Here is a 14382-nt window from a genome sequence, read left to right as displayed (position 1 = left end):
TGTGGTTCTCTTCTCCTTCGAGCATGTTCTCCTCCTGCTTCAGGTCTTCCTCTACCTCTGGCACGGCCTCCGCCTCTTCCTCTACCTCCTTCTCCTCCTCCGTGGATTCCCCCTCTCACCTTCACTCTGCTTCCTCTACCTCCTTCTCCTCCTCCGTGGATTCCCCCTCTCACCCTGCTTCCTCTACCTCCTTCTCCTCCTCCGTGGATTCCCCCTCTCACCCTCACTCTTCCTCTTATGACTCCTTCCATTTTGGTTGAAGACAGGTGAACTCAGTCACCTGCTGTTTGTATAGTGGTTAAACCTGATTGGTGTGTCTCCAATTAACCCAGATAGCAAGCGGATCTGGGCCATATATGGGCCGGAACTAAGCCACAAGGGCCAGATCTGGCCTGTATATGGCCCAGATCCGCTTGCTATCTGGGAAGCAATCGTGTTTGCGCACCTGATGGCTGCTGGTGTTTAACCAATCAGAGGTGTGGTGATTTGACAGTCTGTGCTTTGGAACTGCAAGGAAGTGACCTCATGATCATCAAGTGACCTCTGTGTGTCTAATGTATACAAGTGTGTTTAGTGGTTTGCAAATCACTGTGTGTATTGTTTTGCAGGCTGACATTGTGCTTACAGTATAGTGGTGCAAATATGGGCCGATGTTTTGCTCCGTGAGTGTAAGGTTTTGATAATTGTGTAATACTTTTTTTTAGTGTTTATGCAATCGGGAAAAAAACTGTAAAGCATACCGCTTGTTGACTGAGAGAATACAAGGAAAGCAGGAGGCATAGATGAGAGAGCATTCAACAAAACCAGTGCTCTGTCTACAGCCCTGTGAGACGGTCCTGATCTCGTGAGCTCACATTGTTTTACTCCACTCATCAGTCTGGCAAAGCTCGATAGAGATCTGTTTGTGCTAGATCAGAAAACAATCCAGTCAGCGTTCCATGAGGAAACACTGGTTAAAGTTAGCCCGATAGTCAGTGATAAGCAGATGGTTCATCCAATCACCTGCCAAGTATAGTTATGAAAGTGCCCGCCCTTTTCCAAACAGTTTCCAATGAAGCCTTCCCAGAGGGTTGAGTGGAACAAACCATCCGGCGGGTCAAGTTACTCTGTCTGCCCCACAGTCCAGTCACACGCTCCGGCTGGACAGAAATCAATACCTACAGAAATCAGTGTGTCTCAAATTACAGCCCTGTCTGGCTTCATTACACACAAAACAAATCGATTGCGTGTGAGACTACAACAGCAGTATCTTAATTGTAGAAACGTAACTGTTCACTGTGAATCTTTCACACACACACACGCACACACACACACACAGGCGCACACACACACTCGCATGCATCTCCCCTCATCTCCGCCACACGTCTGCCATCTGGACTGAACCATCCATCAGATCCTCCCAGACTGGCCCTCGTTACCCGACACCCTACGGTACATCCTCCCCCGTGCCCTCTCTCTCTCTCTCTGTGTGCGGCCCGCTCCCCCCTCCCCCCCCTCCCTCCTCCGCTGCGCCCCGTTCGCCTGGCTACCCCCGCACGCCCTGACCCTTCCGCTGTCCACATGCAGGCCAGGCCGGGGGCAGATTAGCGCGGGGCGGACGACGGACGCAGTCTTGGCTCTCTCTGCCTCCTGGAGTAGGTAGCGGCGGGGCTGTCAGCACCTCTCCCACTGGGTGTTAAGAGGACTCTGCAGAGGTGGGAACATCTCAGTCCCTTCGCCCGCACCTCGCTAGAGCCACGCTGGGCCGAGGGCTGGAGCCCCACCCTCTCCTCCCTCCCCCCCTCCCCCCCGTACACGACACCTGGGGCTTGGGGCTCGGGTCCAGGTGCATCCCAGGCACACATCGAGATTAGAGGGACCAGACTATCACCTCCCCACCCCCCCCCCACCCCATCCCCCCCAGCCCCAAACTCTCCGAGATGATGCAGTGTGTTTGGGCGGCATTCTGACGCAAAGCAAATACGGCGTAACAGATTGCGAATGAACCGAGCGTCGGACACCGGCGATTAATCACACGGCAGATTGCTGTACCTTCTCCTCGGCATGGCGGGGGAACGAGGAACGGATCGCACCTCCTTAAAATGAATGGATTGCATCCGCAGTTAATCATTATTTACCGTGAGGCGGGGTCTCTCCGGGACCTTTGCCCGCCGCTCGAGGAAATGGCCGCCGGAGTGGAACGGAGGTAGCCGGTGGGCGAGGCCCAGGCGAGGATCGGCGCCGCGAGTTGGGGCGCGGGCGGAGGCGCGCCGGTAATTACGCTCTCGATCAAACCCGGGCAATCGGCGTGCCTGGCTCGCTGAAATTCCTGCGGTTAACCACATCGCTTGAACTTGGGGGATTTTCGATTCCCCAACTCGGGAGATTCGATTCGAAGGAGATCCATCCGCCCGATTCGCAGCCGGTCAGGTCCGCCCGGAGGAAGCTGACCGGCGAGCTGAGCCTCACACGGTCACTGTTACGGTCACTACAATCGCTTTGTTTGAAACCTGCCATCGTGGTCGTATTCCTGCCTCCGCAGTGGAACCCGGGTCTCTGTGATTTCTCGCGTCTCCGTCACAGCGTTGAGAGTATTCTGATCGATTTCATGGCATCGTAGCAGGTGTGAGCGACCAGCGGTGGTCTTCAGCGGATCGCTACATCGATATCCGCTGGAGGAGAGAGAGAGTCCAGTGGCCTCCCCTGCTCCATTCAGTGGTGTCACCGAGAGCCCAGGCACATAGGGACTAGGCCAGGGTATGTGCACTATTGATTAGTTCTCTGGTCATGTTGAATAAAGATAGACGCCCCCCCCCCCCGACATAAGTACCTACTGCAGCCAAAAATAAGATGTGTAAATCACGGCTACAGCCATACACATACACATGCACACACACATAGGGCTACACACACACACACACGCACACACACAGGGCTACACACACACGCACACACACAGGGCTAACCACAAACACACACACACACACACACACATACTGTAGGCCTACACACACACACACACACACACACACGCACTCACACACACACTCACACACACACGCTCCTCCCTCCCTCTAGATGTTTCAGGGGATAATTATTACGCGGTGACTTGGACGTCGCCCTCTCTTTGACACATGTCCTTTCCCTCCCCTCGTTTACGGCCGCCCCCCTCTTTCGCGCGGCGCAGGGGGAGTCCTCCGCCCGCCGCGGCGCGCCCGACGTTTATGGGAGGAGAGGAGAGCGCCACCAAAGTTTACAGCGTGTCTCCCATCGATCAAAGCCATCAGAGCCATTAATCATACGCTAAACCAATTACTAGGGCACCGTGCACCCCGCCCCCCTCCCCCCCCCCAGGGACTGCCTCAGAGCCGGGGACTGCAGAGGAGACCCAGACACGAGCACACACTGCCTCACACACTACCTCACACACTACCTCACACACTACCTCACACACTACCTCACCTCACACACTGCCTCACACGCTACCTCACACACTGCCTCACACGCTACCTCACACACTGCCTCACACACTGCCTCACACACTGCCTCACACACTGCCTCACACGCTGCCTCACACACTACCTCACACACTGCCTAACACACTACCTCACACACTACTTCACACACTACCTCACCTCACACACTACCTCACACACTACTTCACACACTGCCTAGTAGCACTACCTCACACACTACCTCACCCACTATCTCCTACACTGCCTCCCACACTACCTCACCCACTATCTCCTACACTGCCTCCCACACTGCCTCACACACTACTTCACACTATCTCACACACAACCTCAAACACTACCTCACACACTACCTCACACACTACCTCACCTCACACACTGCCTCACACACTGCCTCACACACTACCTCACCTCACACACTGCCTCACACACTGCCTCACACACTACCTCACACACTGCCTCACACACTGCCTAATAGCACTGCCTCACACACAGTTCCACCCAGCCTGGAGTGGCCTGCTTAGCTCCAACGCTGCTCTGCCCTTCTCAAGCAGCAGGTCAGCTACGTGTGGGTACCCAGATAGCAAGCGGATCTGGGCCATATACAGGCCAGATCTGGCCCTTGTGGCTTAGTTCCGGCCCATATATGGCCCAGAATCATTACACATCCGCTTGCTATCTGGGTAAAGGGAGAATCAGAATAGCATGGAGACTCCTACAAACAGCTCATCTCCACTCCACTAGAACACCTCAATACTGAGGCAACACACAAACAGGCAGAGGAATGAGCATGAAGAAATCCCAGACTGCTTATGAAAGCAGTATACCACAGACTACTCATAGTTTTTGTAATGAAACTGACGATTACAACTGTTTATTACTCTCTATAGCATAAGCTGTGCTGCGCTACAATCACCCCCCCCCCACACACCAATGTTATAGTTCCGTAATGACAGACATGACTGACTGAGAGAGGCTGTCCAGTGTAATGACCGGGAGTGACCAGTGGCGTCTAGAGTCTCCCAGGAGCCTGGGAGGGAAGCGAGACAGCGCCAAATGAATCCCATCCATCGCCAGGCGCTGCCCGGAGAGGTGACAGAGCACCGCAATAGAGCCCGTTCACTTTACACGGCACGGACGTCTAGCGAGGGGAGCGATAGGATTGAGCCTCTCAGTGGACCGGACAGCCCGCTCCGTTTCAACACTGACGGAGGCGATGGTCAGGAGGAGCAGGAAGTCCTCCTAAAACCGTCCTGAGCCACTGCAGGGACAGACAGACCCAATGCTTTCTTATTTTTTCCCTTCAATACTTTTTTACGGGGATTAATTCACAATCAGAACGTAAACAATGATGATATTTGATTATGTACGTGTGAATGTACGTTAACGCCACAGTGTGTGACGTCTGCTCGATGAACCTGCTATGAACTAGCTGTGAACCGTCAAGGAGGGAAAATTCTGTCTGCCAAATTAAAGTCGGTCTGCTTCAATCTCATGGTTTGTTGGTTTGGGCTCCCAGAAGGCCATAGATGAATGCCCCATGTTGCTGATTGGTTGTCAGCGCGCGAGCATGTTTTAACATTTGAAACAGGTGTGATCACTTCTCCGTGCTTTTTTTTTTTCGCTCTGGTGTTGACCTGACATCAAATTATAGTAATTATATACATAATTATCATAATTGCTGTAGGGGAGCCAAACATCAGTCTACAAAGATGCAGTTTTCACAGAGGAAGTCAATCACTTATCGACAATTTATCACAGCGGTATAGCACTTACATTTTAAAAATCTGACGAAAATTGTACATACTTAGCTTAAGCATTATAATATGGGACAGAATGGTAATACATATGAATATTAATAGATCAGGCTTGTATAGCGCATTTCTTGAACCAAATGTTCTGTACAACAGAGTTAAACAAGTAGAAAAAAGGGCGGGAAAAAAAGAAAAAAGAAAAAAATGTAACAAAAAGAGTTATGATAATTATGATACTGCAGCTCAGTCTTCCCAGTAGCCGTCTAATACAGTGATACCAGCGGACGGTATAGATGAGGGGGATAATACTGCCGTGTAATCCTGCCCAGGCAGCCGGGTGTACAGTACAGAGCGGTGTCATAACACGGTGTAATGCTACTTTAGGAGTGGGTCATTAGTCTGGGTGAGCACGCTTCAGCTGCATAATCCTTATCTGATTGGACAATGTGACTAATCCTGCTGGGGAGCACTGGCACAGACCTGCCCTGCTATCTAGGGCCTCATCTCTCACCATGGGCTTAGTCCTGTTCCTCTCGCAGTCACACACTCGTCGTACGCAAACACACACACACGGGCATGAGCGCACACAGACGTGAACATGCTCACGCCAACTCTTGCACATGCAAAAAACACACACACACACACACACACACACACACACACACACACACACACCATACACTGGTAGCTACACCACACAACAAAAAAACCTGCTATGTGATTACTCCCACACGTGTTCACAAATGCATGATATCATGTACACTCCATGATCCTCCCACATGCTCGTTCATACATAAAAACATGAGGTAAACGCACAGCGGTGTACTGTATTCCCCCGGTGATTGACAGGAGCCGAGAGAGGCCAAGCAAACGGGCCCTGACGCCGAGCGAACCAAAAAAAAAACGCCAACATATTTAATGCATCGCCCCCGGAACCGGAGTCCGCTCGTAGCCCCGAGGACGCCGGCGGGGGAAAGGCATCGCAGGTGGGTGAAGTTCACGCTTTTCCACACAGCGCCGGAAAAACATGGCCTCCGGTGCATTGTCATTCATATCGCTTTTCAAAGCTTCGGACCCCCTCTCGCGTACGGCGCCGAGGTAGCGGCAAACAAAGCCCGTGCCCTACCATCCATCACCGATAGTCCTCGGCGGCCCGGAAACGGCCGGAGCGCCGGAGTGCCGGCGTTGTTCGGGTGACGGATGTCGCCCGCCAGGAGGAACCCGCCTCATACAACGGGTAATATGAGAGGAAAGAAGAGAAATAAAACGCTAAGGCCTTTGTCACAGTGTTTTCCCATTCTCTGCACCTCTGCCCCCCCTCCCCCACCCCGCCTCCCCCTCCCTCTCTCGTCCTACAGTCGCGGCGGAGCCTGAGGGCGGCGCTATAATGAAGACGAATGGCGTAGATTAGCAGCGATTGCGGTGCGCTACACCTGGCTGTGAGGAGCCCAACCCGGGCGGCGGCGGCGGTGGCGGAAGTCCCAGACAGGACGAGAGAGCGCCGTCCTCCAGGGCCCCATCCGTCTGCGGCGCGCATGTTCGCCGTGCGCGGCGCCGGGGCCTCGTCGGCCCGGAGACCCGCAAGAGCCCGTACACTGGGGCCGCTCCGTCGTTCCCCTCCCCCATCTTCTCCTCCACTCTCGGATCCATCCCCTCCTCCATCTTCTCCTACATCCTCTCCTCCACCCTCTTATCTCTTATCCCTCCCCCATCCTCTCCTCCACCTTTCTCCCCATCCTCTACACCGCCCCCTCCTCCACTCCCTCCCCCATCCTCTCCTCCATCCTCTTATCCATCCTCTCCTCCATCCTCTACACCGTCTCCTCCTCCACACCCTCCCTCATCCTCTCCCTCTTATCTCTTATCCATCCTCTCCTCCATCCCTTCTCCCATCCTCTCCTCCACCCTCTCCCCCATCCTCTCCTCCATCCCCTCCCCCATCCTCTCCTCCATCCCTTCCCCCATCCTCTCCTCCACCCTCTCCTCCATCCCCTCCCCCATACTCTCCTCCACCCTCTCCCCATCCTCTCCTCCATCCCCTCCCCCATCCTCTCCTCCATCCCCTTCCCCATCCTCCTCCATCCCCTCCCCCATCCTCTCCTCCACCCTCTCTCCCATCCTCTCCTCCACCCTCTCTCCCATCCTCTCCTCCATCCCCTCCCCCATCTTCTCCTCCATCCCCTCCCCCATCCTCTCCTCCATCCCCTCCCCCATCCTCTCCTTCATACCCTCCCCCATCTTCTCCTCCACCCTCTCCCCATCCTCTCCTCCACCCACCCCTTCAACTCTAACCCATTCTCTCTGTTCACCGATGGTGACAGCTGCGTGTGTGTATGGGTGAGTGAGAGGCCATTGTAGGGTGCTTTGGATAAAAGCGCTATATACTATAAGTGCGGTCCATTTACCATTTGTTCAGTATTGCTGTAGTTCACCTGGGCTTCCCATGAACAGGCTGGTGAAGGCCAGCCCTAGGTGCCATAACACCAGGGTAATGCAGCAGAATGATACCCTGCCCAGGATCTTGTAATGGTCTATCAGGCCTCCATCTCCTGGGTTCATAGATACCATAGGTACATCTAGTATTACTGTAAGTGGACTATACTGTCGTTCTCGGCCGATTTTCCTGTCAGTCAAGCGAGGGTAGCCCTAGAGAGCTTTTCAGAGGAGTGCGCGTCAGCTCACATACTGTACCTGACACACAACATTGCATATTGTGAGGTGCTTGATTTCAGCATATTCTCTCAGCATTTATGAATCAGCTCCTATACTGTAGCTCTGTGAGATTTAACAAATCAATCTCATGCTGGTGTGATAACAAACAGTCCAACATTTTCAGTATGTCTTATAATGTAGGGTGAGGGCGTAGTGTAAATCCACCAAATCGATATGAGCCGTATTTTACGAAAGCACCAACGAGCTCCACTCTCATTTCCATGGCTGGAAAATGAGAGAAGAGCACCGATTACCACTGCAGAGAGAATACAGTGAGAGGGCCTGCTTCTTATACAAACACACACACACACACACACACACACACACACACTTATCTCTGAATCAGACTATTATGCTACTTTGACTGGAGTGAGCGGCGTGTGTGTGTGCGCGTGTGTGTGTATCTGTGTGGAGGTTGGGAAGGTAAAGAGCCCTGTGTGGGTTTCCCCCCCCCTCTCCCATCGGGGGCGCTCCTCTCAAGCACCTGATTACACAAACCCAAACCCCTCGCCCACTTGGGCCCGCTAAATGAGCCGGATGAGTGGGCCGCGGCAGCCCGGGCTACAGAAACATCAGCGTCTGCGTTGCCAGTTGTGATAAGGAGAGAGAGAGCGCTTCATCCATTAGCAGCCGTAGCTAGCTAGCTACGGGCGCAACACGACTGAAGCTACGGGGGGGCAGATGAATATGATACAGCCAGACACCAGAGCAGATTTGAGATGGCGTTCTTGCGTTGACAGACACCAGAGACGGCAAACACGGCAGTAGCACAACTACACCTGATTACAGAGCCCCGTTGATGAAGCCTATGGTTCGGCAGCTCATTTCCACAGCTTAATTCCGCTCTTTTTCCCCCCTAATATCCCAGATTTGGGGAGTAATTTCTGCTAATTATCCATGAATAAATGTACCCGTTTGGGGTTTTTTTCTCCACAGGGCAATTTCCCCAGCGGGAAGTCATCTGAAATGGTATTCAAATGAATCTGACCCCGATGTGTAAATGTGGTGGCACCGGTTTCTGCTCTCTCCCGCCGACCGAGACAGTTCATGAATTGCAAATGACAAATCAGTGTTTATTGCCGCCCATTTTGATCCTGGACTGAGAGGGAGAGCGCTCTTGTGCACACACAAAGGAGTGACTGGGGCGTACGGGTTTTTAATTCACCCAGGGCCAAGGGTGTGGAGGTCTGACTAGGACTCCACTACTATTTAATCTGCCAATTAGATAATGGCCTGGCAAGGGCAGAGAGACTATAGCCACAGCACTCATCGTCTCCTCTCTGAGAGAATATTATTTTAACGGTGATCACCGAAATGTGATCCAAGTCACACATCGAACCAAAGTCTCTAACCCTACATGTAGTTTGACATTGTTTTTTTTAGATATCTAACGTGGGTGTCCAACGGCTGGTTCTGGAGAACAGGTCCAGAACACACGCGTAAAGGGCTGGCGTGGCTTTACTGCTGCAGGGATGACCGTCAGACCTCGAGCAGACAGACAGACGGCTGGCGGGACCACAGATGTGGTCAAAGTCCTCCGTCCTGTGCTGGTTACAATCACACAACAACCTCTTGTGAGATAAAGACTCCACAGTCATAACTGCTGAGATGTTTCAGTTGCTGTTCTGAAAAATACAGCACAACAACCTTCGACAAAACCTAGCAGAGAGAGGCCCCCATCTCTGATTCCCACTGCTCAGTAACAATTGAGTATGATTTCTAATCTTCAGATACTTTCCATTTTTACTATTCTTTACACAAATGCCGTTGTGGGAGGTGGGACCTGAAACTGGGTGCTTACGCGGAGGAATCAATACACCGAGGCCTCTCAGAGAATCTCCCTGCTAAGAAGATTTGTAACGCTTCGTGACCTCGCAAGGTTACCGCGCCACACTCCAGCGCCCAACGCCTCCGTTGTTGCATGACAGGAAACAAGACGCCTCAGTTTGACAAGTCAGACGTGGGAGGTGGTCTTGAACCTGCGCAGGGGAGGTGACCGCGTTTGACACATCGGAGAAATACTAAGCAAAGCCAAGTCAAAGGTTAAAAGAAAAGCACAGTTAAGACATCCCATCATCCCAGTGTCTGTGGAACCGATATGAAAATGTCCGTTTGACAGAAATGGCTGCCTTTCTGTTGTTATTGTTCAGGCTTTCACACATGAGTAGCCCATGCTGGACATGTCATCACCAGATCAACATCCAGCAAGATATGTCCACGGATATGTCCAAGATATGTAGCTACACACAAGGAGTTTTCCCCTAAAGTGTCCACTGGAGATTGGTGTGACGTGCAATCATGGAATATAGCCTATTGGTAGATTAGTCAAGTGTTAGTAGGCAAACGGCTACAATGTGTTCAGGAGCACGTGCATGATCTTAAACATGGGCCTGCAAGTACTATGCACGTGCTGTGCTGGTTCTCAATTAAGAAAGTAGGACATGGAGAGCACCTGCGCAGGTACAGCCACAATGATCACGACCATGGTGGGGGTTAGAGGGCATGATGTGTGTGATATGGGACTCGCTCACCTTCCAAACAACACGTTCGCCATAGGCCGGAATGGGTCATCACCTCTTCGTTCTTCTTGCTGGTCTCGTTCTCGCTAACCGACTTGCTCTTGCATGTGCCGCGCGAGTACAGCCAGTAGTCCGTGCCAACCGCGATGGTCATGAGACTGAAGGCAGCAAACGCGCCCACCGTGGTCAATAGCATCTGAACTCCGCGGTCAAACAGACCCATATTTCCACATTCCATGAAAGGGGGACCCCCTTTCCTCTTGATATATAGGAAATAAATATTTGAAAATTTACGGGACCAAACCAAACTAAAAAAATGGGATATATTTGAGCGGAAGGAGGGGGAAGGAGGAGGATGCGGTAGGAACCTTATGGTTGCGTTTGGGTGAGGACTAGATAAGAGAAATGGGGTTTTCTTTCAGGGTGTTGTGGGGAGTAAGACGTGATGTGTCTCTCTCCCCGGCTGGATTATTTAATATCACAAAAAGATAAGAATTCTGGTCAATGCAGGCTTTAATGCCCGCTTAAATTGACTATAGCCTACAGTTGCGACTGTTATTTCTACAACTACTCTGACACTTACTACTGCGCAAAGATACAAATTTGGAGTAGCCCACTAGTTATCATTTATAATCACGGTAACTGATAGGCCTAGAGGCTTCCCTATTGAAATGGGAAAGAAGATCTGAAGCGATTTGAGACAAGTCCCTTGGTATTAAATATGAAGCATTTAACACATAGGGTAGTTGGTTTCTTGACGTGTAAGGTTACAGCTGAGCACCATTCTATGGATATAACACTGAATTAATATGAGCTCAAACGGACCGGGAGGAGGGGTGGGGGTAGCGTTAGAGTAATGGCAGGCTTACAGTATAGCTACAACAGTTATGCCTGGCGAGTCAATATTTCTATAACACAGAGCATTTATAACAGTTGTTGTTGGCACATAAAGCTGATTTTCGTGTGCTAATGTGGTTTGTCAATATGTCTATGGTTGCCCTATTCTATATTAGGCAGTTTTGATAGTCAAAGGGGAAAAGCTAGAGAAACAGGGATATGAAATCAAGGACAGGGAAATATATCATAATAAAGGAACAGGCTGTAAATAAATGGACAGATTCAAGTCCAGTCGAGAAATAATGGGATATTGAAAAATAATCGTTGGCTTCTTATAGGCCTATAATTAAGTAAATATTAAGGGGCTAACATCAATCCAAATCAACCCACGATGGAATGAAGAAATCAAGCAAAATGAATAAATAAATAATTAAATTAATTAGTAAACAAACAGATAAATCAAGTCGAAATCAAACTAAACAGCTGTTATATTTCTTTTTTCCTAAAATTCTGATCCCCAGTTTCCATATGTAGCCCTTAGCTCTTTGAAGGTTTCCGCCGAAAATGAGGATCTGCAGTTGGAAGAGGTTCCGTCGACGATCCGGAGAGAGCGGGGCGCATCCAGTAAGGCAAGCCGACCATTACTCGACATAGAGCCGGGAATGGGAGAATGAGGAGACGAGAATGCCCCCAGAACTGATCCTTTTCAGTGCCGCTGTTGATGCTTGGGTATCCAAATTCACGGCGTTCGTATCACACCCAGAACCGTAGCCAGAATCGTCCCGCTTGCATAGCCCTTGCGCCATGTAAATCGAAAAGAATCTGTTGGAATTGGTTGAGTTGCAAATCAAAGAAACACGGCAGTGGGCTAAATGTTGCAATCCTTCCTCTTCTCCTTGGTCACTTAGATGACAGCGAATGCTCTGAGCGTGTAGGAGTGCTGCTTGCCTAGAAAAAATATTACACAATCACAGGAAGAGACCGACTACACGCCACGCCAAAACAGCACAGACTCGCAGACCAGTTGAGAGGCGCAGATTGGAACCCGTAGTCAGGATGTCAGTGTCAGCGCTATACATTTAATTTAGCCTTTCTCCTCTCTGATAATGGCTAATGTCAATGTAGCGACGTTATTTTAATCTTGGGAGTTATCGTTAGATATCGTTCACACTGATTTACGCAGACCAACCCACTAAAGCACGGTCACTGAACACTCGTTTGTGGATATAAAGATTTTAATTTCATTTTTGGAGTAGGGGGGGGGGCTGATGTAAAGTGTGTGTGTGTGGGGGTGTGTGTGTGTTCGCGTTAGTTAGAGCTGGATAAAGGATTAGAGAGAAATGCAGCTATTTTAACAGGGTGCTGTATGTGGCACTGACACGTTAAGGGTTACAAGGCCTTTTGCGTCCCTCCTCCAGGGGACCTGGAATAATAATCCCAAATAAATGCACTAACTCTGACGTCACGTGACTTGTCTTGGTCATGTCCCTCTTATGAAATATTTATCCCATGTTTATTGCTCTTTAAATGTTCTTAGCCAATAGATAAACATTTTCCAGGAGCTTGCTCGATCGTCTCGTTGAGAGAGGTCACGGAGGAATTTTTACAGCTCACTTATCTGGCCCCCGGGTGAAACAGTTTTTGCTTCCCTCTGGAATATGTAGGGGTGGGACCTATGCCCCCCCCTGCTCTCTGTAAAGCGCATTATGTTGTCTCTGTGTATGAAATGCGCTATACAAATAAAGTTTGATTTGATTTGGTGTTTAAAGGAGCTTCTCTTTTATTTTAGCAAATAACACCGATTTGACAGATAGGGTGGATCTTCCACCATTAGGCTAGATTCCTTCTCCATTGCCATGCCAGACCCATACTGATATGTTTTGCTTTTAATTTGGCCATTTCGAGTCTTGAGCCTTGTTGATCCATGCGGTCGTATTCTTCCCTAGGCTACATGGCCTATAATTACGAATAAATAAGATTTAGTTGCTTCTGTCGGTCAACATTCGAGCCTGCAAATAGGCAATATGCTCCCTAGTAACCACTTTACTGCTCAAAGAGAAATAATCCATTGGAGGTTAGGGGGACGTGGATCGTCCACCACTGTTCTCAGGTCTGTGGTCTCCTCTTGTGGTGCTGAAAGGACAGCTCCTTCTCTGTTCTCAGGTCTGTGGTCTTCTCTTGTCGTGCTGAAAGGACAGCTCCTTCTCTGTTCTTGGGTTGTTAGGGCGCTTTAACTCCCCCTGGCGTTCAAGCGCCGCACCTGCATCGAAAATGTTTTTCATTTCTGGTTAAAAAAAACAACACATAATAGCCTAATAATCATAATCATAATACTACTACTACTAATAATACATATTAATATTATTATTATCATTGCATTTTTTTTAATCGCAGACATATTGAGCACTAATTCCTCTTCAGCTCCCTTCTGCAAAACCTCTCCCCCACCACTCACCTCTAATGTTGACCCAATCAGGCCATGTACACTGTATTAGGACCCAATCAGCCATGTCTCAGTGGCCTCTCTCAGCAATTAGCAAACAGCACTGCTGGTTTTGGCCCGGGCTTCTGTGATCAACAAACCCGTGGAACAAATAAACAGGAGTTGATGGGTTGATATAGTGTGGCTGTCGGCTTCAACAGAGAGAGGGGCTTGATGGCCCAGTGTAGCCCAGTGTTACTGTATTACAGCCCGTTTTCTAACCGAGTGAGGTGGTCCCCAGTGGTCCACGCATTAATAGAGATGATGTATTAGACACAAGGGAGCCAGCACAGCTCTACACATCCCTTACTTTGGAAATAAAAGAAACACTCTGGCTAATAAGGAGAGGGATGATGTCGCCCTGGCACACATATCACAGGCGCTGTCATCCCGCCTGGGCACCTCGTCATAAAGTTATGTCCATTTTCTCCTGAGGGCATACTGCATGGCACATGGTGTAGTGACCAGTGTGTGTTGGATATACATTTGCGTTGTTCTGGTGTTTAAAAGTGGTTATTATCACTGTTCTCCTCTGCAGTGAAATAAGTGGAAGAGTTCTGTTTTTGGAGGAGATGAATAATTAACAATGAAGGAAGATCTCTCTCTCTCCCTCACTCTCTCTCTCT

The 14382-nt window shown here is 50.1% G+C and overlaps 1 protein-coding gene across 1 annotated transcript in view; it reads right to left on the bottom strand.

Annotated features, from left to right (window-relative positions):
• The window catches only part of cacng2a (calcium channel, voltage-dependent, gamma subunit 2a), a gene marked incomplete at both ends in the record, with an annotated part of 49541 nt that extends 38866 nt beyond the window's left edge, over positions 1-10675 (bottom strand). Inside the window, one exon of the mRNA XM_084437617.1 lies at positions 10450-10675. Coding sequence (XP_084293743.1) covers positions 10450-10675 — 226 coding nt within the window. The remainder of the gene's footprint in view (positions 1-10449) is intronic.
• Positions 10676-14382: the final 3707 nt, after the last annotated feature.

Source organism: Borostomias antarcticus (genome assembly GCF_949987555.1).
Source record: "Borostomias antarcticus genome assembly, chromosome: 5".
Classification (NCBI taxonomy): Eukaryota; Metazoa; Chordata; class Actinopteri; order Stomiiformes; family Stomiidae; genus Borostomias; species Borostomias antarcticus.
Note: the sequence above shows the minus strand (reverse complement) of the source record. Positions and strands in the feature narration are given on the sequence as shown.